The sequence below is a fragment of the Brachyhypopomus gauderio genome, chromosome 5, assembly GCF_052324685.1.
Source record: "Brachyhypopomus gauderio isolate BG-103 chromosome 5, BGAUD_0.2, whole genome shotgun sequence".
In the NCBI taxonomy this organism is placed as follows: domain Eukaryota; kingdom Metazoa; phylum Chordata; class Actinopteri; order Gymnotiformes; family Hypopomidae; genus Brachyhypopomus; species Brachyhypopomus gauderio.
This window is the reverse complement of record NC_135215.1, coordinates 22,417,511-22,441,595: the sequence shown is the minus strand read 5'-3', so window position 1 is coordinate 22,441,595 and position 24,085 is coordinate 22,417,511. Positions and strand designations below refer to the sequence as shown.

The 24,085-nt window shown below is 41.8% G+C and overlaps 1 protein-coding gene across 17 annotated transcripts in view; it reads left to right on the top strand.

The window, feature by feature from the left end:
- Nucleotides 1-24,085, top strand: part of cacna1c (calcium channel, voltage-dependent, L type, alpha 1C subunit) — a 427,514-nt gene that overhangs the window by 285,123 nt on the left and 118,306 nt on the right. For 10 of the 17 annotated variants that reach the window (XM_077006511.1, XM_077006509.1, XM_077006513.1 and 7 more), the window contains exons 10-16: nt 5,139-5,195; nt 18,598-18,688; nt 19,820-19,846; nt 20,267-20,427; nt 20,649-20,874; nt 21,054-21,255; nt 21,362-21,482. In XM_077006511.1, coding sequence (XP_076862626.1) covers nt 5,139-5,195; nt 18,598-18,688; nt 19,820-19,846; nt 20,267-20,427; nt 20,649-20,874; nt 21,054-21,255; nt 21,362-21,482 — 885 coding nt within the window. The remainder of the gene's footprint in view (nt 1-5,138; nt 5,196-18,597; nt 18,689-19,819; nt 19,847-20,266; nt 20,428-20,648; nt 20,875-21,053; nt 21,256-21,361; nt 21,483-24,085) is intronic. The other 7 variants (XM_077006517.1, XM_077006515.1, XM_077006516.1 and 4 more) reach the window with 2 other exon arrangements.

The following is a 24,085-nucleotide window of genomic DNA, read 5'->3' as shown; positions in this document are numbered from 1 at the left end:
ATGTTGGCCACTATGCTATAGTATAGTGATATACTATACTCAGTTTTGCGAATAATGCCGTTGGTAACGTCGTCATTTTGTCAGTAACGGGATAATATAATTAGTTACTTTTCCTGTCGTTACAACGCCGTTTACGTTACTGGTCATTAAAAGTGGTGCGTTACTATATATTGATATACAAATGCGAGCGGACCGCTGCCCAGACTAGTGAGAAGTAACAGATCTCGATAGGACACAGTTCTCTGTGTAACACCTGTTTAACTTAACAAGTCAGTAAGCGATTGGCTAAGGTAGCATTATGGTAGCCAATCAGAGCCAGTGTTTTTACACGCGCGCCGAAGCACGCGAGTGACACGACACAAACGCAGAAGAGGCCAAAATGGCGTCAGGTGCAAGCCGAAGAAAACTAGAACTTTCAAGGCGATATAAACATCATTTAAGAAAATACTTGAAGTTCCTGAATGTCTACCAGACTGGGTATTTGATTTATTTAATTAAGAATAGAGGTTTTATTGTTAAGTTTCCTTCTGTTGTAAACAAACCAGTTGTCTCAGGTTGAGAGAAATAAATTTAATTTCATAGATGTAAATGCACTTTATATAGTGTAACCAGCCCCGGTTCTGGACTGCTTTGCTTGGGGGGGCAGTAAAACATAATGAGGGGGCATGTTGATAGTCATGTTTATGAAGCCAGAAATATATTCAAGGCTTGATTTGTGCATGAATGATGACTATTGATACTGGCTTAAAGTGATGTATTAGGTAAAGAAATAAAAATGCACATTTTCAAACTTAAAACACAATGATTAAAAAATACATGTTGATTATGTAAATGGAGAACAAAGATTATCTAATTGTATTTCATTTCAATACTGCCATTACTAATAGAACAACTCTATTTCTTGAAAGGCTGACAAATGTACCTATACACAGACTGAGAATATTCAAACATGGAAATAGGAATGAGTGAGAATATTTATATTACTGGGAAATTAAAATATAAAGAAAACAAAAGAATACAAATTCTGTTATAAAAGGGAGTATTCGTCACATTTCTATTTTGAAAAAGAAAAAAATATGAAAGTACATAAAATAAGAAATCTATCTACTGCACTTTAATGGTAAAAATCTGGTAAAGTATTGAAGTTTTTATTGATGTTATGAAACGTACTGGTACAATGCGGTATTTATGCACAGTATAACAATACTGGCTGTGATGGCGAGGAATCGTTTAAACCAGGGATGTCAAAGTCAAAAACACAGAGGGCCAAAAAAACAAATTTGCTACAAGCCGAGGGCCGGACTGATTCAATGTTTATTAAAACATATTGAAATGATTGCACATAGCCTATTGAACCAAGACCTAGCACAGTGTATATTATTTAATGTTTAAATGAATAAAGCACTATTTTCTTATGGATCTGTCAGTAATTTCAAGTGAAAACATTTTTCAACAGGCAAACAGATAAAAGCAAACTTCCTTCAAAGAAAAATCACATGAAGACACACAGGTTTACCTTTTACCTCCGTGAACATGTACTCTGCCTCCCACCTGGCTTGAAACCCGTTCTCAGTGTCCACCTTACGTTTAGTCATTTTTGAGAAGGGGGATAGCTGAACGTTGATGTCTGCTCTGACTGCTGATTTAGGTTTATACTTTCGCGAGTGACCATAGTGCGCGACTCCGAATTTTAATGTTGCTTTGTGTTGCAGGTTTGAAAAGTGCTGCAATTTAGGCTAAAGTACTTGAAAATGTTTTAAACTGCAACTACTTCGTTTCACAACAAATATCTATCTGACTGAACAGTTCTCTTGTATTACGTTAACAAATACGAGCCTCTTGTAATTCCAGGACGAAACATGAGAGAACGTGAAGACGTTAAGATTGGGGGAAAATAAACAACCATTAAATAATGTGAATAAAAAGCGAATTATTTCGAATCATTTCGAGTATATGTATAAATATTTAACATATTTAAGTTTAACGTGCTGGAAAATATTGAAATGGACCTTTAAAGTGACGTACAAGTGCTTGAATTCCACCTTATAAAGGTGTATGAACCCTGCAAACATGACTTTGTTCATTGCGCTGGCGGAGCCACTGCGATTACGTCATTTTCGCCGCGCGGACCCTCGCGACGCTTCGCGCTGCAGTGACTTCGGGGGCTACCGTTGCATTGTGGGGAATGTAGTGTTTGTGCGTACAAAACACCATCGGGCGGCTGTGGCCTGCGGGCCGGTTCTAATAGTAATTCAATATCATCCAGGGGGCCATAGATAATCAATTCGCGGGTCGGATCTGGCTCGCGGGCCTTGACTTTGACATATGTGGTTTAAACCATGAGCCGCGACGGCTTGCACGGGGGAAAGAGCAGCCTCGCGCGATGTCGTGCACCTCTCGAATTTTGTAACTTCGCGCGCGTCGCGCCTCAGCGCAATGAACAATGTCATGTTTGCCGGGTTCATACACCTATACAAGGTGGAATTAAAGCACTTGTACCTCACTTTAAAGGTCCAGTTCAATATTTCTCAGCACGTTAAACTTAATTAAGTTAAATATTTATACATATACTCAAAATAATTCGCTTTTTTAATCACACTTTCAAAACGCCCAATCTTAACGTCTTCACGTTCTCTCATGTTTCGTCCTGGAATTACAAGAGGCTCGTATTTGTTAACCTAAGACAAGAAAACTGTTCATTCAGACAGATATTTGTTGTGAAACGAAGTAGTTACAATTTCAACATTTTCAAGTACTTTAGCCTAAATTCCAGCACTTTTCAAATCTGAAAAAGCAACATTAAAATTCGTCAGGTAAATGTTCATTCCCCTGTTTTTTATTACCACATATCGTTTCGGACAACACTGCGCGGCAAGTATTTAAACGCTTCCGCCGTTCGCGCAGGTTTAGGAGAACCAAATTAGCCTAACCGCTAACGGCTAATAAAATAATTTAAGCAACACCTATGTAAGAGGTGAGTAACATTAAAGCAACGAAAAACCACAGTTAAGCAAATATTACCATGTGGAAGTCAGTTTAAACTCAGAAGAGTGTTTACCAGTATACCTGTCTTTCACTCACACTAACAGAACATATACTGCCGAACTGAACCGTTTGGGGCGGTCTGCCGATTTTTATATGACTCAAAGAGCCAATCAGGAATAAGCTAGGAAATATCTTCACGCTGTAAAGCAAAATGCATTTTTGTGATTGGTTCAGAGATAATAAAAAAAGCCGTTGCTTGCATTGTGCTTGGGGGGGCAAAGACACAATTTGGGGGGGCAATGCCCCCCTCTGCCCCCCCCTAGCGCCGGCCCTGAGTGTAACTGTTTACTTTTGCTTTTTTTTTTCCAAAGATTTTGGGATTTTAAAGGATTTTATCCTGCACTGGTCTGTGGATGTGCAATAAATATCAAAAGTTAAACAATTTTCTGATCTACTCATTTCAACTGACTGTGAAAACTGCTTTAAAAAAAACTTAATTAATTGGCATATAACCTTTTTTTAACTGTAACGCAAATAGTTACTTTCCCTGGTAACGAGTTACTTTTATTATAGAGTAATTCAGTTACTAACTCAGTTACTTTTTTGAACAAGTAGTGAGTAACTACTGTATAACTAATTACTTTTTTAAAGTAACGTTCCCAACACTGACTATACTACACTATAAGAGCATGCAACATTTTTTGCGTAAATGTAGAGGACAAATATCAATTGCTGTGAAAAATCACAATTGACAAAAAATTGCACATTTCATTAAAGATGCAGACAAATGCAGACTGTATCAGAGGTAGCTCTATTAACAGGATTGTTTAGAACAAGGGGTGAGTTTAGCAGCCAAGAGCTAGTGGGTTAATGTAATCCAATCTCAGTGTCATTTGGCAGTCCAAATCCAGGTAATCCAAATGAGACAACAAACCAGGCTGAAGTACAGACAGGGAATAATCCAAGTGGAACTTGAGAGAAACGGGTACAACCATAAGACCATCCAAAAAAGTACTTGGTATGCGTGTCATGAGTATGAGGCAATACGTTGCAAAGAGCTGAGAGAAATGAGTGTCTTAAGTGAGTATGAGTTGATGAGTGTCAGATGTCACTAACATTGTGGAGATGAGGAGCATTGGGGATGTTGCTCTGTCTCTCTGATATGGCTGCGTAACAGAATCTAAAATGCATTCTAGCATTTACAGGTGAACTTAATGTGACCTTCTCTAAACTCTCTAAACTTACAATCCAGAGCGCTTTTTGTTGTTGTTCCAAATTAGTTTAATAAAACATAACTGAGTAAAACCATGAGTAAACCTTTAGCACCGATAATGTTTTGCATAGGATTAAACAAGACAAATTCAGCATCACTCATAATTAATATGAATCTTTATTGAGATAAAATTGTTTTATTTCACATATATGTCTATACCCAGTGTTGCAATGTCTGCATGTAATTCTGTCTGAATACTTCATTGTTGTTTTTGCCTTCTCTATAGCTTGTTTACTAACATACACTCTGGAACTGGTTCCCTACCCCTTATTTCCTACACATCCCTAATCCCTGTAATCCTCATTTATCATGCCTTGGATGGTTTGTCCCTATGGACTAAAGCGTCTGTCACTATTGTCTTTATGCTTTGTTATTAAATCATATCTCTATGGCAATTAGCTGTTGAGTCGAATCAGCTGTGTTAAATCAGGGAAAACATTACTCAAAGCTGTTGTGTGGTTTCTGGAGTTTCACACTCATGCTGCCAAGGTTTCCTCCTTATACTTTCTTTAGGAGATTATCATTGTCACTGTTTGCTCTTAGTTATTTGCAAGGAAAGAAGTTTCAGTCCATTGTTCAGTCAAACATTTCAAATCATCTACCTTCAAATAATTCCTGAAAACGTCCAACAGAATTTTTATTTCAAGAAGGATTTGTCAGGTTATCATTTGAATTGGGTATTAAAATATTTTATTACTTTGGGGAGCAATGTTTATAATGAAGTATAAAGCAATGCATGAGTGTGCATATTGTGTGTGTGTGTATGTGTGTGTGTGTGTGTGTGTGTGTGTGTGTGTGTGTGTGTGTGCGCGTGTGTGTGCGTGTGTGTGCGTGTGCGTGCGTCCATGTCTCAGTGTTGGCCTTCTTCTGTTGTTTCCAGGGAAGACTCGTTTACAGTACTTTCGTGGAGCAGTGAAGAAAAAAGCAGCTGTACTTTGTAAGGCGTGTGCGTCTGCATGGCAACTAATGTTCTTAAAACCTTAACGCTGACTACTCCCTAAAGCCCAGGTCCCATAACACTGGAGGTGCAACCTTTCATGAAACTCCCTTTTTAAAAGAGGAAGCTCCTGCCTCTTTCTAAATATCAGGGTTATGAAGGAGTGAATGCGTTAATCTCACCTCAAGCAACAGTTTTTAGAATACTTTAGAAATGTTCTTGCACAGTGATATTCACAATGATGACAAGCATGTGATGTCATATTCTGAATATTAAAAAGAATTGAGGACAGTTGATCAAGGAAAGGGAAGTTAAATAATTTATTTTCTTTGGATTTTCTTAGGCATATTTTAGCTCTCTGAAAATATGGACCTTGTGCATGTTCTCTCTCTCTCTCTCTCTTATTGCAGTATTGCAGCATTAATTTATATTTCCTTTTATTTCCTTATTGACTGTGCATGATACACATATATTATTTTAATGTTTCTAAAGATCTGTGTCCCTAACAATTTTATTTGATGCATTCAGTTAATTATTTTAGTTTGGGACATTGAGGTAATTAATAGAGAAGCTTTTTTTTACAGTAAGAAGGCAAATACATTCGCAAGTTGATTTGGAATTCTAAAACTTTGGAAAGGATACTTAAATTCCTTGTGATTTGTAAACTGAAGTTTGCAGCATAGTCCATCAGGTAGCCAGGTTACAATTTCTGGTGGAACCCTGTAGATCCCTGTAGAACCCTGTAGATTTTCAGCACCTCTACATTCAGCAATCCTGGACATTCTCATTGCTAGCCAAACTGTTTTACCTACCACAATGCAAAGATCATTAGTCTTGTAGTGTCAGTACTGTTTTATATAAGGTAGACATTGTGTATTAGTATACACACTTGTATGTAATTACATGTTAGAGCAAATAAATTAACTTTTACAGACATATAAGGATTGGGAAAATATATTTAAAAAATGCCACACAACAGCAAAAAAATAATAAGCAAAGGTTCAAGTCGAGACGAGACAAGACATGAGACGACACGACCGAAATGACAAACGGCTGAACTGTTTTTTTTCCGCCTTACTTGTTTTAAATGGTATGCCATGTTGGTTGTTGTCATGTGAAATGAAAGACGTTGATGACATAACTTGCACTTTACTTAGTTTAATTCATCTTCTAAATAAGTTTTTTTAGTAGCCATTATAATCTCGGCAGATGCTGACTATCCTGTAGTGTGGATTGTGCAACTGCAGGGTGTGATTTATTAATGTGTAGTGAGGAAGATGCCTATTGTTAATGCGCACACATCATTTAAAAATATTTATTAAAAGAAATTAGGATGATATTATTTGACAAAAGGCTATATATAACGAAAACAAAGACATTTCATGTAATAACTAATGCATAGCAGCATCCTTGGGAACCCCCATGCAGTTAGAACAATTTGTTTTTCAGTCCTAAACATCCTGATGATTGGTAATAGTAGTCCAGGGCCACGAAGATACAGCCATAGCAGGGGAGAATTCTGGATGGTGAGAGCGGTCAGGGCAGTTCGGATCGGAAGGGGGTGGCTGGCCCAGGGTGGACCAGGAAAGGCTCGTCTCACCTTGTCTCAGTATTTTTCGGGTAGGAGGGCAGCCCCACTTTACCATAAAACCCTTCGCCCATGAAACTCTGGATCTGTAACCTTTATCTAAGGGAGCACATTAATTACCAAATGCTAAACTAAGAAAGTAAGTTTTCAATGTAGATTTAAAGATTGAGATTGTGTCAGAGTCCCAGACACATTCTGGAAGGTTATTCCATAGTTGGGGGGACTTATAACAAAAGGCTCTTCCCCCTGCTGGTATCTTATTAATTGTTAGAACCAGCAACCTGTGATCTTAGGCCCCGTCCACACGACGCCGGAGGTTTTTAAAAACGGAGGTTTTTGTCTCCGTTTTCAAAAATATCTCCGTCCACACGATCAGCGTTTTCAAAAATATCTACATCCACACGACGCCGGAGGTTTTTAAAAACGGAGGTTTTTGTCTCTGTTTTCAAAAATATCTACGTCCACACGACGCCGGAGGTTTTTAAAAACGGAGGTTTTTGTCTCCGTTTTCAAAAATATCTCCGTCCACACGATCAGCGTTTTCAAAAATATCTACATCCACACGACGCCGGAGGTTTTTAAAAACGGAGGTTTTTGTCTCTGTTTTCAAAAATATCTACGTCCACACGACGCCGGAGGTTTTTAAAAACGGAGGTTTTTGTCTCCGTTTTCAAAAATATCTACGTCCACACGACGCCGGAGGTTTTTAAAAACGGAGGTTTTTAGCCTCCCGTCCACACGAAAACGGCGTTTTCGGTCACCGAAAACGGAGGTTTTTGAAAACGCCTTCCAAGGTGGAGACTTTTGAAAACTCCGGTCTCGGCGTATTCGTGTGGACGGGGAAAACGCATGTTTAGGAAAACGCTGACGTCACATAGTGAGTCTGCGCATGTCTTTTTTTTTGTTTACATTCGCTCAGCTTGTTCAGCATGGATACGCAGCTGATACGCAGCCGTGAAACGCTGCAATTAACATGCCAGCCCAGTAGAGGGCGATCGTACTTCCCACAGAATGACATCAAAACACTTGAAGAATCAAATTAAAGCAAATATATTTGTATAACGCTTTTCACAACACACATTGTCCCAAAGCGCTTTACAGGATTTACAAAGTTAACAATAATGTAGCGTGTAGTGCGGATGATTGATTCAGGGAACGAGCCATTTTGAATACTTGCTTTCTTTATTAGAAAGCAGCCCTGTTTCAACACAACGGGTAATGCTTGTGAACTCGGACTTACACATACATTGAATGGGTGCGGGGTATCGAATGAGTACGAACACACGGGGCTGGTAGGTTTGACAAGCACATTAAAAACACTCATACATACATCGATTAGAAGCTTACATTGTACAGACACATTCATCACATAGCACTTTATCACAAGCACATTACAGACATTATAACACTAAACTTAGCGACCAAATATGACACGAAAGGGATTATGGGAACGATTTGAAAAAACTGAACGCAGCGCATTTAGGCACCTCCGCTGTGTTATGTAATGCGAAAGTAACATTAAACTGTACACATGTTAATAATCCGCCAATTGCAGTGACAACGAAAGCAATCACGGAGCTGTCCATGCTGAACAAGCTGAACGAATGTAAACAAAAAAAGACATGCGCAGAATCCCTATGTGACGTCAGCGTTTTCCTAAACATGCGTTTTCCCTGTCCACACGACAACGCCGAGACCGGAGTTTTCAAAAGTCTCCACCTTGGAAGGCGTTTTCAAAAACCTCCGTTTTCGTGTGGACAGGAGGCTAAAACGGAGACAAAAACCTCCGTTTTTAAAAACCTCCGGTGTCGTGTGGACGGAGATATTTTTGAAAATGGAGACAAAAACCTCCGTTTTTAAAAACCTCCGGCGTCGTGTGGACGGGAGGCTAAAACGGAGACAAAAACCTCCGTTTTTAAAAACCTCCGGCGTCATGTGGACGGGGCCTTAGTGGTTCATAAGAAATAATCAGGAGCAAGCCCATGCAATTCTTTATAAGTCAGAAGAAGAATTCAAAAATCAATATGGAATTTATCTAGCGCAAATGCAGGGCTGATAGTTCTAGTCAGAACTCTGGCTGTGACATTTTTACCTATTTGAAGTTTATTTACATTCTTATTTTTGTATCATGTTGGGATTCATGGCTTGGTGGTTAGGGAACTGGTCTTGAGACCGGAGGGTCGTGGGTTCGATTCCCAGACCTGAGGCCATGACTGAGGTGCTCCAGAGCAAGGCCCTTAACCCTCACTTGTATAAAAATGAGATAAAAATGTAAGTCGCTCTGGATAAGGGCATCTGCCAAATGCCATAAATGTAAATGATAATGCATTTCTTAGCTTGGGGATGTAGTAGTATTATCTACTGTATGTAGGTATCAAATGATAGATCAGAGTTAATGTGTAATGGGGTAGTCTGTGAGATTTAGCATTAAATCTGGTATTTTTTGTTTTGCGGCCTTTGGTCCCAGAAGGACTTCCGTTTTGTCCGTTTTGTCCATTGACCTCCGTTTTGTCACCTTTAGGTTTAGTGACATCCAGCATTTAACATATCTTAGACAGGCCTCAATTTTTCCTAAACTGGATTTGTCATCAGGTTTGGCTGACATGTAAAGTTGGGTATCATCTGCATAGCAGTGAAAGTTAACACCATGTTTGTTTATAACTATGCCCAATGGTAGCATGTATAATGTAAATAATAGTGGTCATATTGCGGGACTCCATATTTCACTTTGTGCATTTGGAGGGAATATTATTGAGCTCTAATGAACTTTTCTAATATGTTACTTTAACTAGGGCTGCTTCAGTACTGTGGTGGGGCCTAAATCCAGATTCGAACTTTTCAAATATGTGATTCCTATGCAGATATAAGCATAATTGCTGGGCTACAGCTTTTTCTAAGATCTTGGATATAAATGATAGATTCAAAATGGGTTTATAACTAGATAGTACAGTTGGATCAAGATTTGGTTTCTTGATTAGAGGTTTAATGACCGTTAGTTTATAGAATTTGGGCATGTGACCCATTTTAAAGGGATGAGTTAACTACCGTTAGAAGAGTGTCCAGTCACAACTGAGTAATTTTGAGGGAACTGAGTCTAATTTTGCCCAATGGAGGATGGGTTCCCTGTTGAGTCTTGGTCCTCCCAAGGTTTCTTCCTATTCCCCACCATCTAGGGAGTTTTTCCTTGCCACTGTCGCCTTTGGCTTGCTCATTAGGGATTTGGACCCATAGTATTGTTAACCTTGTAAATCCTGTAAAGCGCTTTGTGACAACATATGTTGTGAAAAGCGCTATACAAATATATTTTTGATTTGATTTGAATAATGTACAAGTAGTACAAATTAATGATGAAATTATTTTCTCCAATTCCGATTGTGGGAGTTGAAGAAAAGCTTCAAGCATTTCTCCTAATGCAAGATTTTGTTCAATATCAACCAAACCATATGACAGACCAGATGAATTACTTATAAAAGGTTTTAGATTTTATCTAATATTCTCAATTTTATTACCAAAGAAATCTATAAAGACATTACTAGTTAGGTTTCCTAGAATGTGAGGTTCAGCGCCTGCTTGATTTTTTTGTAAGTTTAGAAATAGTACTAAAAAGAAATCTAGGATTGTTTATTATTCTCAATCAATGAAGCTAAGTATGCTGAGGGAGTGAGTGAGTGCCCCTTTGTATTCAATAAGGTTATCCTTCCAGGCACAGTGGAATACTTCCAGCTTGGTCGAACGCCATTTCCACTCTAATTTACATGCTATTTGTTTTAAGTTTCGAGTTTGGTCGGTATACCACGAGGTAAGCTTTTTAAATCAGGCATTTTTATATTTGAGTGGAGCTACTATATCTAGAGCTGATCTGCAGGTGTTCTCTAAGCAGTCGGTTAGACTATCTAACTCCTCTGGATCTGATGGTGAATAGGCTATAGTACAAACCAGATTCCAAAAAACTTGGGACACTAAACAAATTGTGAATAAAAACTGAATGCGATGATGTGGAGATGACAAATGTCAATATTTTATTCGTAATTGAACATAGATGACAGATCAAAAGTTTAATCTGAGTAAATGTAACATTTATGTAACATTTTAAAGGAACAATATGTTGATTCAAAATTTCACAGTTTCAACAAATCCCAAAAAAGTTGGGACAAGTAGCAATAAGTGGCTGGAGAAAGGAAATTGAGCATAAAGCTGGAAGACCAATTAAGACTAAGTATGTTAATTGACAACATGATTGATTATAAAAAGAGCTTCTCAGTGTGTCAGTGTCTCTCTGAAGCCAAGATGGTAATAGGATCAACAATTCCACCATTGTTGTGCAAAAAGAATATAAAAAAAAGCAAAGACTTAAAAAAGCAAAGACTTTTAAGTTATCATCATCAACTCTGCATGATATCATCAAAAGATTCAGATAATCTGGAACAATCGCTGTGTGTAAGAGTCAAGGCCGTAAAACTCTACTGGATCCTCGTGAACTCCGGCTCCTTAACGTCACTGCACCTCAAACAGGAATGCCACTGTCAAGGAAATAACAGAATGGGTTCAGGAATTCTTCCAGAAATCATTGTCAGTGAACAAAATCCACCGTGCCATCCGCCGTTGCCAGCTTAAACTCTATAGTGCAAAGAGAAAGCCATTTCTAAGCAAGGTCCACAAACTCAGACATTTGCACTGAGCCAGGGGTCATTTAAAATGGAGTGTGGCAAAATGGAAGACTGTTCTGTGGTCAGATGAGTCACGATTTGAAGTTTTTTATGGAACACTGGGACGCCATGTCATCTGGACCAGAGAGGACATGGATAACCCAAATTGTTCAGGTTCTAAAACAACATATGCTCCCATCTAGACGTCATCTCTTTCAGGGAAGACCCTGAATTTTTCAACAAGATAATGCCAGACCACATTCAGCAGCAAATCACAACATCATGGCTACATAGGAGAAGGATCCGGGTACTGAAATGGCCAACCTGCAGTCCAGATCTTGCACCTATAGAAAACATTTGGCGCATCATAAAGAGGAAGGTGCAACAAAGAAGGCCCAAGATGATTGAACAGTTAGAGGCCTGTATTAGACATGAACGGGAGAGCATTCCTATTTCTAACCTTGAGAAACTGGTCTCCTCTCTCCCGATGTCTGTTGGGTGTTGTAAGATGAAGGGGGGATACCACACAGTGGTAAAAATGGCCTTGTCCCAACTTTTTTGGGATTTGTTGATGCCATAAAATATTGAAACAACATATGTTTCCCTTAAAATGACACGTTCTCTCAGTTTAAAACTTTTGATCTGTTATTTGTGTTCTATTCTAAATAAAATATTAGGTGTTAGCACCTCCACATCATTGCATTCAGTTTTAATTAAAAATTTGTTTAGTGTCTCAACTTATTGAAATCCGGTATGTAGTTAAATCTGGGAGGGTTTCAATAAACTGAGTTGCGTTTGATGAATTTATCGAGCGCTTTATACAATGCCGAGGAGACGAGCAGGTATTCAGGTTAAGATGTAGTCCAAATGAGACCAGATTTTGATCGGAGATTACTGCGGTTTGTGGGAGCGTATTTATGATATCTACGTCGATACCCAGCATCAAAATCTAGGGTATGATTACAATAATGAGTAGGTCCTTGTAACGTTTTATCAGGGAAGGTGTGAGGCAATAGCAGGGTTTTTGAAATTCATTACAATACAAGCAACAGTACACTAAACAGAAGCAAATATCGAAGCACAAGGGAAAGCGAACAATGGAGGAAAGACTCTGAAACAGTGACACGAGGCCATACACACTAAATCCAACACACACGAGGGTAAGCATAGCACACACAAAAGCAACGAAACATGAACCAACCAAAGAATATAAACAGGAGAACCAACAGCGAAACAAATTAGGAGCAACGTGTAACACAGGTAATATGCACAGAGAGACAGCAAACTAGAATATAGACATACAAAACCCACTAGGGAGGGGAGTGAGGAGGAACAGAGGTAAAGGCAAACGAGAACAGACTAAACCTTTCTAAACAACGCAAACACTGAACATAAACGGAAGACAAACCTGAACATACGGCAACACAAGCAAGGAAACGCAGGGCAACTAACAACAACTAAACAACTAACAACTAAATCTTCTAACAATGGTAAACCTGAACCACATGGTGATACTATAAAAGGGTGCGCAGAGCAAGGCAACAGGGGCGACAGAACAATCAATGTCCAACACTGAGTAGTGAAACAGAGGGGATATTATACACCGAAACAGGGGAGTGAAACAAGACACAGGTGTGAGCACTGAAGACAGGGGCGTGACAGACAGAAGGGAAACTATGGCGATGGAAAAACAAGGCGGAGTTAGGTTAAATGACACATAACAGGGGTAGAGGGCGGAGCTGGACATGACAGTCCTGTTGCAGATCTTCGGCCTTATCAAAATGTATGTTAGTCTCCTACCATTATTATTTTGCAATTGCATACCGCTAAACTTGCTGCAAAATCGCTGAAATCATTTAGAAAGTCTGAGTAAGGCCCTGGTGGTCTCTACACATTAGTCAATGAGAATGCGTTCTTCCTTGTAAATGGATTAATTATGTTTATAGACAGAATCTCAAAGAAATTGGAGATATCAAAGTGATTATGCATATTCCTCCTCCTCTGCCTGATAATCTTAGTCTATGTACATAGCTGCATCCCACAGGGGTGGCTTTGTTTAGAGTTAAAGTTTTTTGTCTCTGTTTTACAAATTGAAGACATACATACAGCTGCAGAATAAAGTTTCAATACTTGTGTACTGCAATCTCACCCAATTCTGTTACTTTTACTAAAGATCTCAAAGTTATAACATTATGTCTGCAAGGCTAGATGCCTGCAAGTGGTTGCCAGTTGGTTGTTTTTTTGTTATTGTGTAAATGAGATGTTATGACCTTGTCTAGGGTCTCTGCCATAACAGGATTAGAGAAAAAAAAAGTAAATACACTATATTGCCAAAAGTATTCACTCACCTTCCTTGACTCACACCTGAGCTTACGTGACATCCAATTCCTAATGCATAGGGTTGGTCCCCCCTTTGCAGCTAGAACAGCTTCAGCTCTTCTAGGAAGGCTGCATTCAGAGTGAAGCATTCAGAATTCCTTTCACTGGAACTAAGAGGCCAAGCCCAGCTCCTGAACAACAACCCCACACCATAACCCCCCCTCCACCAAACTTTACACTTGGCACAATGCAGTCAGACAAGAACTGTTCTCCTGGCAACCGCCAAACTCAGACTCGTCCATCAGATTGCCAGATGGAGAAGCATGCTTTGTCACTCCAGAGAACGCACCTCCACTGCTCTAGAGTCCATTGGCAGCGTACTTTACACCACTGAATCTGACGCTTTACATTGTACTTGGTGATGTATGACTTGGATGCAGCTGCTCGACCATGGAAACCCATTCCATGAAGCTCTTTCTGCGCACTGTTCTTGAGTTAATCTGAAGGCCACATGTATCTGAAGGCTACATGTCTGTAGCGATTGACTGCAGAAAGTTTGCGACCACTATGTGCTTCAGCATCCGCTGACCCCGCGTCGTCAATTTATATGGCCTACCACTTCGTGGCTGAGTTGCTGTCATTCCCAAACACTTCCATTTTACAGTTGACAGTTGACTGTGGAATATTTAGGAGCAAGGAAATTTCATGACTGGATTTGTTGCAGAGATGGCATCCTATCACTGTTCCATGCTGGAATTCACTGAGCTCCTGAGGTCAACCCATTATTTCACAAATGTTTGTAAAAACTAATTTTATACACCTGTGGCCATGGAAGTGATTGGAACACCTGATTCTTATAATTTGGATAGATAAGCAAATACTATTGGCAATATAGTGTAAGTAAGGACACAACATTGACACAACTATGACAGTATGGACATTTACTGAATCTGACTGGGCACAGTTTTACAAAATAATATGGATAAGAATGGAGAGATTTAGGTTAAGAATATTCTTTTACAAAGCTCTATGACTGCTGTTCATTAATTGCTAAACTAGTCTCTCATAATGTACTGTAGTTATAAATTTAAAATTTGATTTTCATCTAACTCCACATAGTTGTACTGTCCAAAATTGGTAACATACAATAGTTTGTTACAAGCATAAACTGACATGCTGATGAAATTTCACATTCTTAAACAAACAAAAAAAAAGGAATAGTTGTAACGTAGCTCGCGCTACGGAGCGAGGAGACGGACACAATCGCTGAGAGGAGCGAGATTTATTAAAGGGGATACCATACTCGTCGTCAGAAAGCCAGGCAGGGTCCATAACGGGAGGGCAGTCCGAATAGCAGGCGAACACGGGCATAACGAAGACAGGGGAACACGAGAACAGACTATGAAGGACAAAACAAAAACACACGACGGCCAGGTATACAATAAACGGTCCAACATCCAAAATATCAAAACACCAGACAAAGGACAAGGGAGACTCAGGGGTTTATATACATGGGACAGAAAACGAGGGACAGGTGTGAACGATAATACAGGGGCGTGGTAACAAACGAGGAATCACGAAGACAAACGAGCTGGGCGGGATGAACAGGCAGGGACCACGGACATAAGGGAACCCAGAGTGGCAGCTACGAGAGGGGGCGTTGACCTACGTGACATAACCCCCCCTCAAAGCGTGCCACTCCGGGGCACGCAAGGGCAGACAGGACAGGGACACCGACCAGGACAGGACAGGGAACTACGGCACACGGCGAGGGACAGGAACAGAAGACACAGGACAGACCAGAGGGACAGGACCGGGCAGAACAGGACATGGGACCTGGGGCATGGCAGGGACAAAGACAGGGGACATGGAGACTGGCCAGGAGCTGGGCCGGGACACGGTATGACACGGGACACAGGGGGGCAGGACAGGGCCAGGGCGAGGCACAGGAGCAGGACTGGACATGACAGGACTGGGGACAGACACAGGAGTCGGGCCAGGGGACAGGGCAGAGGAAAACACGGAGGCAAAGACAGCATGAACAACAGAGACGGGTACAGGCACAAGGTGGGTGACAACTTGGGGAACAGACATGGGGACGGGGACAGAGACGACACCACAGGAAACAGACACGGGAACAGGAACACAGACCTTGACAGACACAACCACGGGGACAGGGACCAAAACAAAACCAGGGACAGGACCAGGGAGCAAGGGGAACACGGGCAACGGAACATAGGAGGCACAGGACGGAGCAGGGGGAACACAAAGTCCATGCCCAACAGGGGGCAGCACAGTCTCAAGGGGGACAGGCGGGGACCGCTGGCGGGCAGCGGGGACAGGCGGGGTCCGCAGGCGGGCAGCGGGGACAGGCGGGGTCCGCAGGCGGGCAGCGGGGACAGGCGGGGTCCGCTGGCGGGCAGCGGGGACAGGGGCCGGCAAGGACGACCCCTCCTGGGTCGCGGAGACAGGAACCGGCGTGGGTGAGACGTCCTCGGGGGGCGGAACCACCATCGGGCTGACGTCCTCGGGGGGCGGAACCACCATCGGGCTGACGTCCTCGGGGGGCGGAACCTCCATCGGGCTGACGTCCTCGGGGGGCGGAACCTCCATCGGGCTGACGTCCTCGGGGGGCGGAACCACCATCGGGCTGATGTCCTCGGGGGGCGGAACCACCATCGGGCTGACGTCCTCGGGGGGCGGAACCTCCATCGGGCTGACGTCCTCGGGGGGCGGAACCTCCATCGGGCTGACGTCCTCGGGGGGCGGAACCTCCATCGGGCTGACGTCCTCGGGGGGCGGAACCTCCATCGGGCTGACGTCACCGGGGGGCGTGTCCGCCATACTGACGTCACCGGGGGGCGTGTCCGCCATACTGACGTCACCGGGGGGCGTGTCCGCCGCGCTGACGTCATCCCAGGTCCGAGCCAGCCACTCCCGGGGTGCGTGGCTACTGCGTCCCCCCAAAAAATTCTTGGGGGGCCTTCGGGGAGTAGCTTCTGGGATCAGCAGAGGGAGGTCCTCCTCCACCGGGTCGAGCCTGGCAGAACACACAGACACAGAAGCTCCTCAGTTGCTCTCTCTGCTGCGGCTCCGCCTCCCTTGAGGCGCCGGGAGCTCGCGGTGATCAGAGAGAGTCAACCGAGGGTTAAGCGAAAACTTGTCTGTGCGCTCAGACCGTCTGCCCGCTGCTCGCACTACAGGAGGTTTTTCCCTGTCGTGTTCGCAAAACCGGGCAGACACACAGCGCTCAGATGGAGTCTCGTCGCGAAAGCCAGTAGAAAGAGACTGCGCTTTCTTTGGTCGGCGACGAGACTTCCTTGTACCCGCAGCGCCAGGGGTATTCCTGTCTCTGGTTTGTTCGCACTGAAATACCGGAGAGTCGAACCGGATTAAACCAGCCGACATCCATTCACAGTGTTTGAACTCACCAGAGTCTCGCTCTCTCGCTGTGTCCTTGATAGGTCTGGTGTTATGTAACGTAGCTCGCGCTACGGAGCGAGGAGACGGACACAATCGCTGAGAGGAGCGAGATTTATTAAAGGGGATACCATACTCGTCGTCAGAAAGCCAGGCAGGGTCCATAACGGGAGGGCAGTCCGAATAGCAGGCGAACACGGGCATAACGAAGACAGGGGAACACGAGAACAGACTATGAAGGACAAAACAAAAACACACGACGGCCAGGTATACAATAAACGGTCCAACATCCAAAATATCAAAACACCAGACAAAGGACAAGGGAGACTCAGGGGTTTATATACATGGGACAGAAAACGAGGGACAGGTGTGAACGATAATACAGGGGCGTGGTAACAAACGAGGAATCACGAAGACAAACGAGCTGGGCGGGATGAACAGGCAGGGAACACGGACATAAGGGAACCCAGAGTGGCAGCTACGAGAGGGGGCGTTGCCCTACGTGACAATAGTTAAATGAATTTGAGAATGCCACATGCATGACAGAGCCCGTTGTGGTTGTTGTTGTATGCTTTGATGAAACCCATCACTGTTGTTGTATGATATCAACAACCTTGCATGAAAAACAGTGATATGGACTAGCATGTGTCTGGCTGTTTGACGAGATCTGGTTCATTCTAATATTCTTTTTGTTTTTTTGTTACTTTACTTGTATACTATTTTATTCTTTTCTCTTAATTTCTTTAGCAGTTCTTTAGACTTATTATGGTTGTTCTCTAATAATCTATCTGCTTTTTACTAACTTTAATTCAGGTTTTATATGGAATCAAACCACTTGGCTATTTATCTGTGTATAGATTCGATATGGTTTTGTGTAGCTTCTGTTTATTGATATATATTTTACATAGCGTTCAGCTTCCCTTTCACGCACATTTACTGCATCCCACATGCTCACACACAGAATGCTGAAAACCAACAGAATATTTAAAATAAAGACTGAAATGGGGTATGTTGCTATGCACCCCCATTATTCCTGCTTATTAAAGATCTTACCATATAACATGTATGCAGAACATTTTGGTTCCACACAGCACAGAACCTGTTTAGAAGCCATATTACCATCAAAATGACGCATCTTCATTTTCAGTTCAACATAATCATAAACAGATTATGTTTTTCAAAATTCTTTATATTCTCTGTATTGTGTTTAATCTCACTAATTTGTCCACAAAATCTGTGGGAGTCTGCTTAGTGCCCCTGATTAGTGAGACATGTGCTTTTAAAACGGAGATACCATGATGTCGGCATTTACCAACTTATGGATAATAACCAGCCTTTGATAACCATAATAACCAGCCTTTGATGAGCATGAATCATATCCATACTGGTAAATGAGTTCTCTCTCTGTCTCCCTCTCTCATGCACACAGTGAGTATTCCAGCAAGTGAGAATGAGTCAGTAAACACTGATAATGCTCCAGCTGGAGACATGGAGGGAGAAACCTGCTGCACCCGCCTTGCGTAAGTTGCTACGTGTCACCTTTTTCTTCTTCTCTTGCTCCCTTCTGCTGTTCTCCTACTTTTTTCTCTTTGACTTCTACTTTGAATTCTTCTACATACACCACTGAGTTATTAGACTCTATTAAGTTCAAGGTTTTTACTTCCATACCTTCTCCTACACTGTTTTCCAACACTGTATTTTGTGCTCTTTAAGCACATTTAAGTTCTAGTTATATTGTTTGTTCAATGTTGAGTCAATACTTTATTGCTTTGGCCACCAAATGTATCTCACAAAGAAACAGATGCGTTCAACACTAGCATAAGATATTGAAGTTTCAAAAACGGCACAGGCAAGACACACATGACCATGTTGAAAGTTAAAAGAAACAAAAAGCTCAGTGTAAGATAATATTTAATTATGTTTTAGCTATGATTTTCATCAACAATCACAGGCATGGTTTGAATACTCTTTTCTTGTATTGTTGTGTAAATTTAATGTTTTGTGTTTGTTTTTTTGCTTTGTTTTTTTACCTTCCCTCTTCTAGATTTTGATCTATGGACTGCTATTGTCTATTATATATGTTTATTGTTTAAATGGCGTTACACTCCTGTTTAGTGCTGTGTTGCTAGAAAAAAAAAACCTCACCATAGTGCCATTTTATATCTGCTGCTTGCCATTTTGAGTATAGTGTAGAGTGAAACAAATGGTATACTGACATTCTAGACTGACATAATCACAGGCAGACCATGCAACCATGATGGACACTAGCAATGGGTACTTAGCAATATTAGATGTGGACAACAGTAGAATGTAGAAATATGTAGAAAAACAATTGAAGCCTCTCATTTTTTCCCTTGATAGTGTCATCCCTTGATTTTGATAAGCTCTTTGCTGTTTGTCCTTGTTTATCATTTCTCATCTTTCTGTCTTTCTCTCCTCTGGGTGTTGTTCAGCTGCTTCCTCAGCTTGGTCTGACCACAAAAGGGCACTGAGTCCTTAATGCTCCTAGTAAATACATATCGGTTTGCTGTATGTCTGTGTGCCGAACTAGGAGCCGCTGACTGAACCTTTTGTCTCTCTCTTCAGAGACAATGTCCTCCATGATGTCGTCCTTGTTCTGTTTGTATAATCCATTCTGTTTTTTGTTCCAGAAATAGGATCTCCAAATCCAAATTCAGGTCAGTACATGTTCTCACTGTCTGAAGGTTTGAAGTCTGATGCCCTCTTCAGACCTCTTCACATATGTGTGTTTAAGTGTATATTGTGTGCTTTGTATGTTGTGCTGTATGTTGTGTCCTGATCACAATGTGACAGTTACTATAGTCTCTCTCACAGCCATTTGCCAATGAAATCAAGGTTTGACATACTAAAAAGAGAAAAAAATATGTTTTAGGTGCCCAGACCAGTTTGCAGTTTCTTTTCCAGTGAGCTCACTTTGCACAGAATAGTGTATTTTCTCCGGTGGCTCCCTCAGCCTCTTTATTTTGAACTGAGAGATGAGATCTTCCAGTTACCTTTATGGGAAACTAAAACTTCACTCCTTCAAAACCACAGTTAACACACACTCTCTTTCTCTTTCTGCCTTTCTCTCTGTGTAGTCGATATTCACGCCGTTGGAACCGCCTGTGCCGGCGTAAGTGTCGGGCTGCTGTAAAGTCAAATGTGTTTTACTGGCTGGTGATTTTTTTAGTGTTTCTGAACACACTCACCATTGCTTCGGAACACCATAAACAACCAGACTGGCTCACAAATGTACAAGGTAATCAACAGTAAAACGTTTTTTCATTCGGAAGAAAACCACTCATATATAACTCATTATCATATATGACTCATTATAAATCTAAAGGCCCTGAAACCTAAACATTATTGAGTACCTCATTGCCTATCCAGATTTCCTCAGTACAGCTCTTTATAGACACTCAAAAACTTTGTATTTTTTTCTCACACTTTCATTACTGTCATTTACTCTCCTGCTCACAGATATTGCCAACAAGGTTCTCCTAGCTCTCTTTACTGGCGAGATGCTTCTGAAAATGTACAGTTTGGGACTACAGGCATATTTCGTCTCCCTTTTTAACCGTTTTGATGGCTTTGTGGTTTGCGGTGGGATCCTGGAAACCATCTTGGTGGAGACAAAGATCATGTCACCCCTGGGCATCTCAGTGCTGCGTTGTGTGCGTCTGTTGCGCATCTTCAAAATCACTAGGTGAGTAAAGCAGAATTGGACTTTGTGAGTATCTCACACATGAACATATTTAAATGTCCATGGTTTTATTTCTCTTCTTTATTTGGCTTTTATCTAACCAAACTTAGCTGTGTGATTATCAGTCATTATGGCATCAGGAGCAACTACTCATACTAATACGGCTCTGATCTGGTACTCAGGTACTGGAACTCCCTCAGCAACCTGGTGGCATCTTTGCTGAACTCTGTCCGCTCCATTGCCTCCCTGCTGCTGCTGCTCTTCCTCTTCATCATCATCTTCAGTCTGCTTGGCATGCAGCTCTTTGGCGGGAAGTTCAACTTTGATGAGACGCGTCGCAGCACCTTTGACAACTTTCCCCAGTCTTTACTCACAGTTTTCCAGGTCTGATAGTCCTGGTTCCATAGATTACATTTTTGAACATAAAATATATGTCAGTTTTGTATTGGACTATTTATGGTTTTGTTTTTTTTCTCTGCATCGAGAGAAGATTCTGACTGGAGAGGACTGGAACTCAGTGATGTATGATGGGATTATGGCATATGGAGGGCCATCATTTCCTGGCATGCTTGTTTGTATCTACTTTATCATTCTCTTCATCTGTGGAAATTGTATCCTTCACAGCACAGAGGATTAATCACTGGCTCAGTGCATTTTCACAATTGTAGCTTTTAGGGCACCTGTTTAAGAGAAAACACTTGTGGCATTTGGCACAGTTCTGTGATTTATAGCAAAGCACTTCTTGTTGAGAGGAAGTATAGGGAAAAGGTAAAAACATATAAGGAGACTGTAAAGTTTCATTGGGGCAGGCTTTATGCAAATGCAGGATTTTGAATATTTTATTAAGATAATGAAACAGAAAGCTACACAGGGGCAGAAAACAAGGCAGGGAAAAACACACATGGCCGAGGCGCTAACAAACTTATACGAGACAAATAAGCAAATCACTAACAGTAACGCGAACACTAACATTCTATTAAAAAACATACATAGCAAGAAATAACCATGATCTAAAAGGAATAAGTAATACGCAACTACCAAGGAGGATGGGAAACTAGTGCCTAGGGAGGAACAAAAACTAGGAAGAGCAAACAATGAAAATGAACACTAAATAACACAAATTGTGAGGTGAACCAGGGGGCAGGATCGTAGGGGAAAATGAAGGACAGGGAATACACAGTACACGGAGTACACAGAAAAGAAAATGCCAAGCAGACAGGGAAACCAGCACGTAAATGAAGGAGAAACATGGAACAAGACTAAGAAAGACATCAACAAGCTACAGGTGGACACGAAAATTATAGAGCAGAGACACAAGGTACAGGGTGTGGTAGACAGAAGGGAAACCATAGTAACCAAGAAAAAGGGCAGGACTAGGGTAGACAACACGAGACGGGTAGAGGGAGGAGCCATAGGTGACAGAGACATACATTAAGGAGACAGGCCAAAAGACACAGATAGTATTAAAAACTCATTAAGTATTACTGCACATCTAGACACTAAATACATACAGAGATTGGACAATGAAACTGAAACCTGTCATTTTAGTGTGGGAGGTTTCATGGCTAAACTGGACCAGCCTGGTGGCCAGTATTCATTAATTGCACATTGCACCAGTACGAGCAGAGTGTGAAGGTTCAATTAGCAGAGTAAGAGCACAGTTTTGCTCAAATTATTGCAATGCACAAAACATTATGGGTGACATACCAGAGTTCAAAAGAGGACAAATTGAGGGAGCATGTCTTGCTGGAGCATCTGTGACCAAGATAGCAAGTCTTTGTGATGTATCAAGAGCCACGGTATCCATGGTAATGTCAGCAAACACCAAGAAGGATGAACCACATCCAACAGGATTAACTGTGGATGCAAGAGGAAGCTGTCTGAAAGGAATGTTTGGGTGCTAACCCGGATTGTATCCAGAAAACATAAAACCATGGCTGCCAAAATCACGGCAGAAATAAATGTGCACCTCAACTCTCCTGTTTCCACCAAAACTGTCCATTGGGAGCACCACAGGGTCAATATACATGGCCGTGCTGCTATTGTCCAACCTTTGGTAACTCGTGCCTATGCCAAATGTCGGTTTCAATGGTGCAAGAAGTGCAAATCTTGAGCTGTGGACAATGTGAAACATGTATTGTTCTCTGATCTTCTTCTTCTTCTTTCGGCAATTCCCATTTAGGGGAATCTGGCCCTGTCCTGAGTGTCCTCCACCGACACACCAGCCACTCTCATATCTTCTACCACTGCATCCATAAACCTCCTCTTAGGTCTACCTCTCCTCCTCTTGCCTGGAAGTTCCATCCTCAAGACCCTCCTACCAATATACCTCTCCTCCCTCCTCTGTACATGTCCAAACCATCTCAATCCCGCTTCTCTAACTTTATCTCCAAAACATGCTACATGTGCTGATCCTCTAATAAACTCATGTCTGATCCTATCCTTCCTCGTCACTCCAATTGAGAATCTCAACATCTTCATCTCAGACACCTCCATCTCCCTCACTCCCTCGTCTCTTTGTCAGTGCCACTGTCTCCCGTCCATACAACATAGCAGGTCTCACTACTGTCCTATAGATCTTTCCTTTCATTCTAGCCAACACCCTTCTATAACAAATCACCCCAGACACTTTATGCCATCCACACCACCCTGCCTGCACTCTCTTCTTTACCTCTCTTTCACTTCCTCCATTACTCTGTACCCTTGACCCTAATTAGGTAAACTTGTCAACCTTCACCAAATCAACTCCTTGTAGCTGGACCTGTCCACTGTCTGCCCTCTCATACACACACATGTACTCTGTTTTACTCCTGCTCACTTTCATTCCCCTGCTCTCCAAAGCATATCTCCATCTTTCCAAGCTCACCTCCACATGCTCCCTACTCTCACTACAGATCACAATGGCATCAGCAAACATCATAGTCCAAGGGGACTCCTGCCTAACCTCGTCTGTCAGTTTGCCCATGACAATTATGAAAAGGAAGGGACTCAGGGCTGATCCCTGATGTAGTCCTACCCCCACTTTAAACCCATCTGTCATTCCTACTGCACATCTCACTGCTGTCACACTGTTCTCATACATATCCTGCACCACCCTCACATACTTTTCTGCTACTCCTGACTTCCTCATACAATACCACAGCTCCTGTCTCGGTACTCTATCATAAACTTTCTCTAAGTCAACAAACACACTGTCACGTAGGGCAACGCCCCC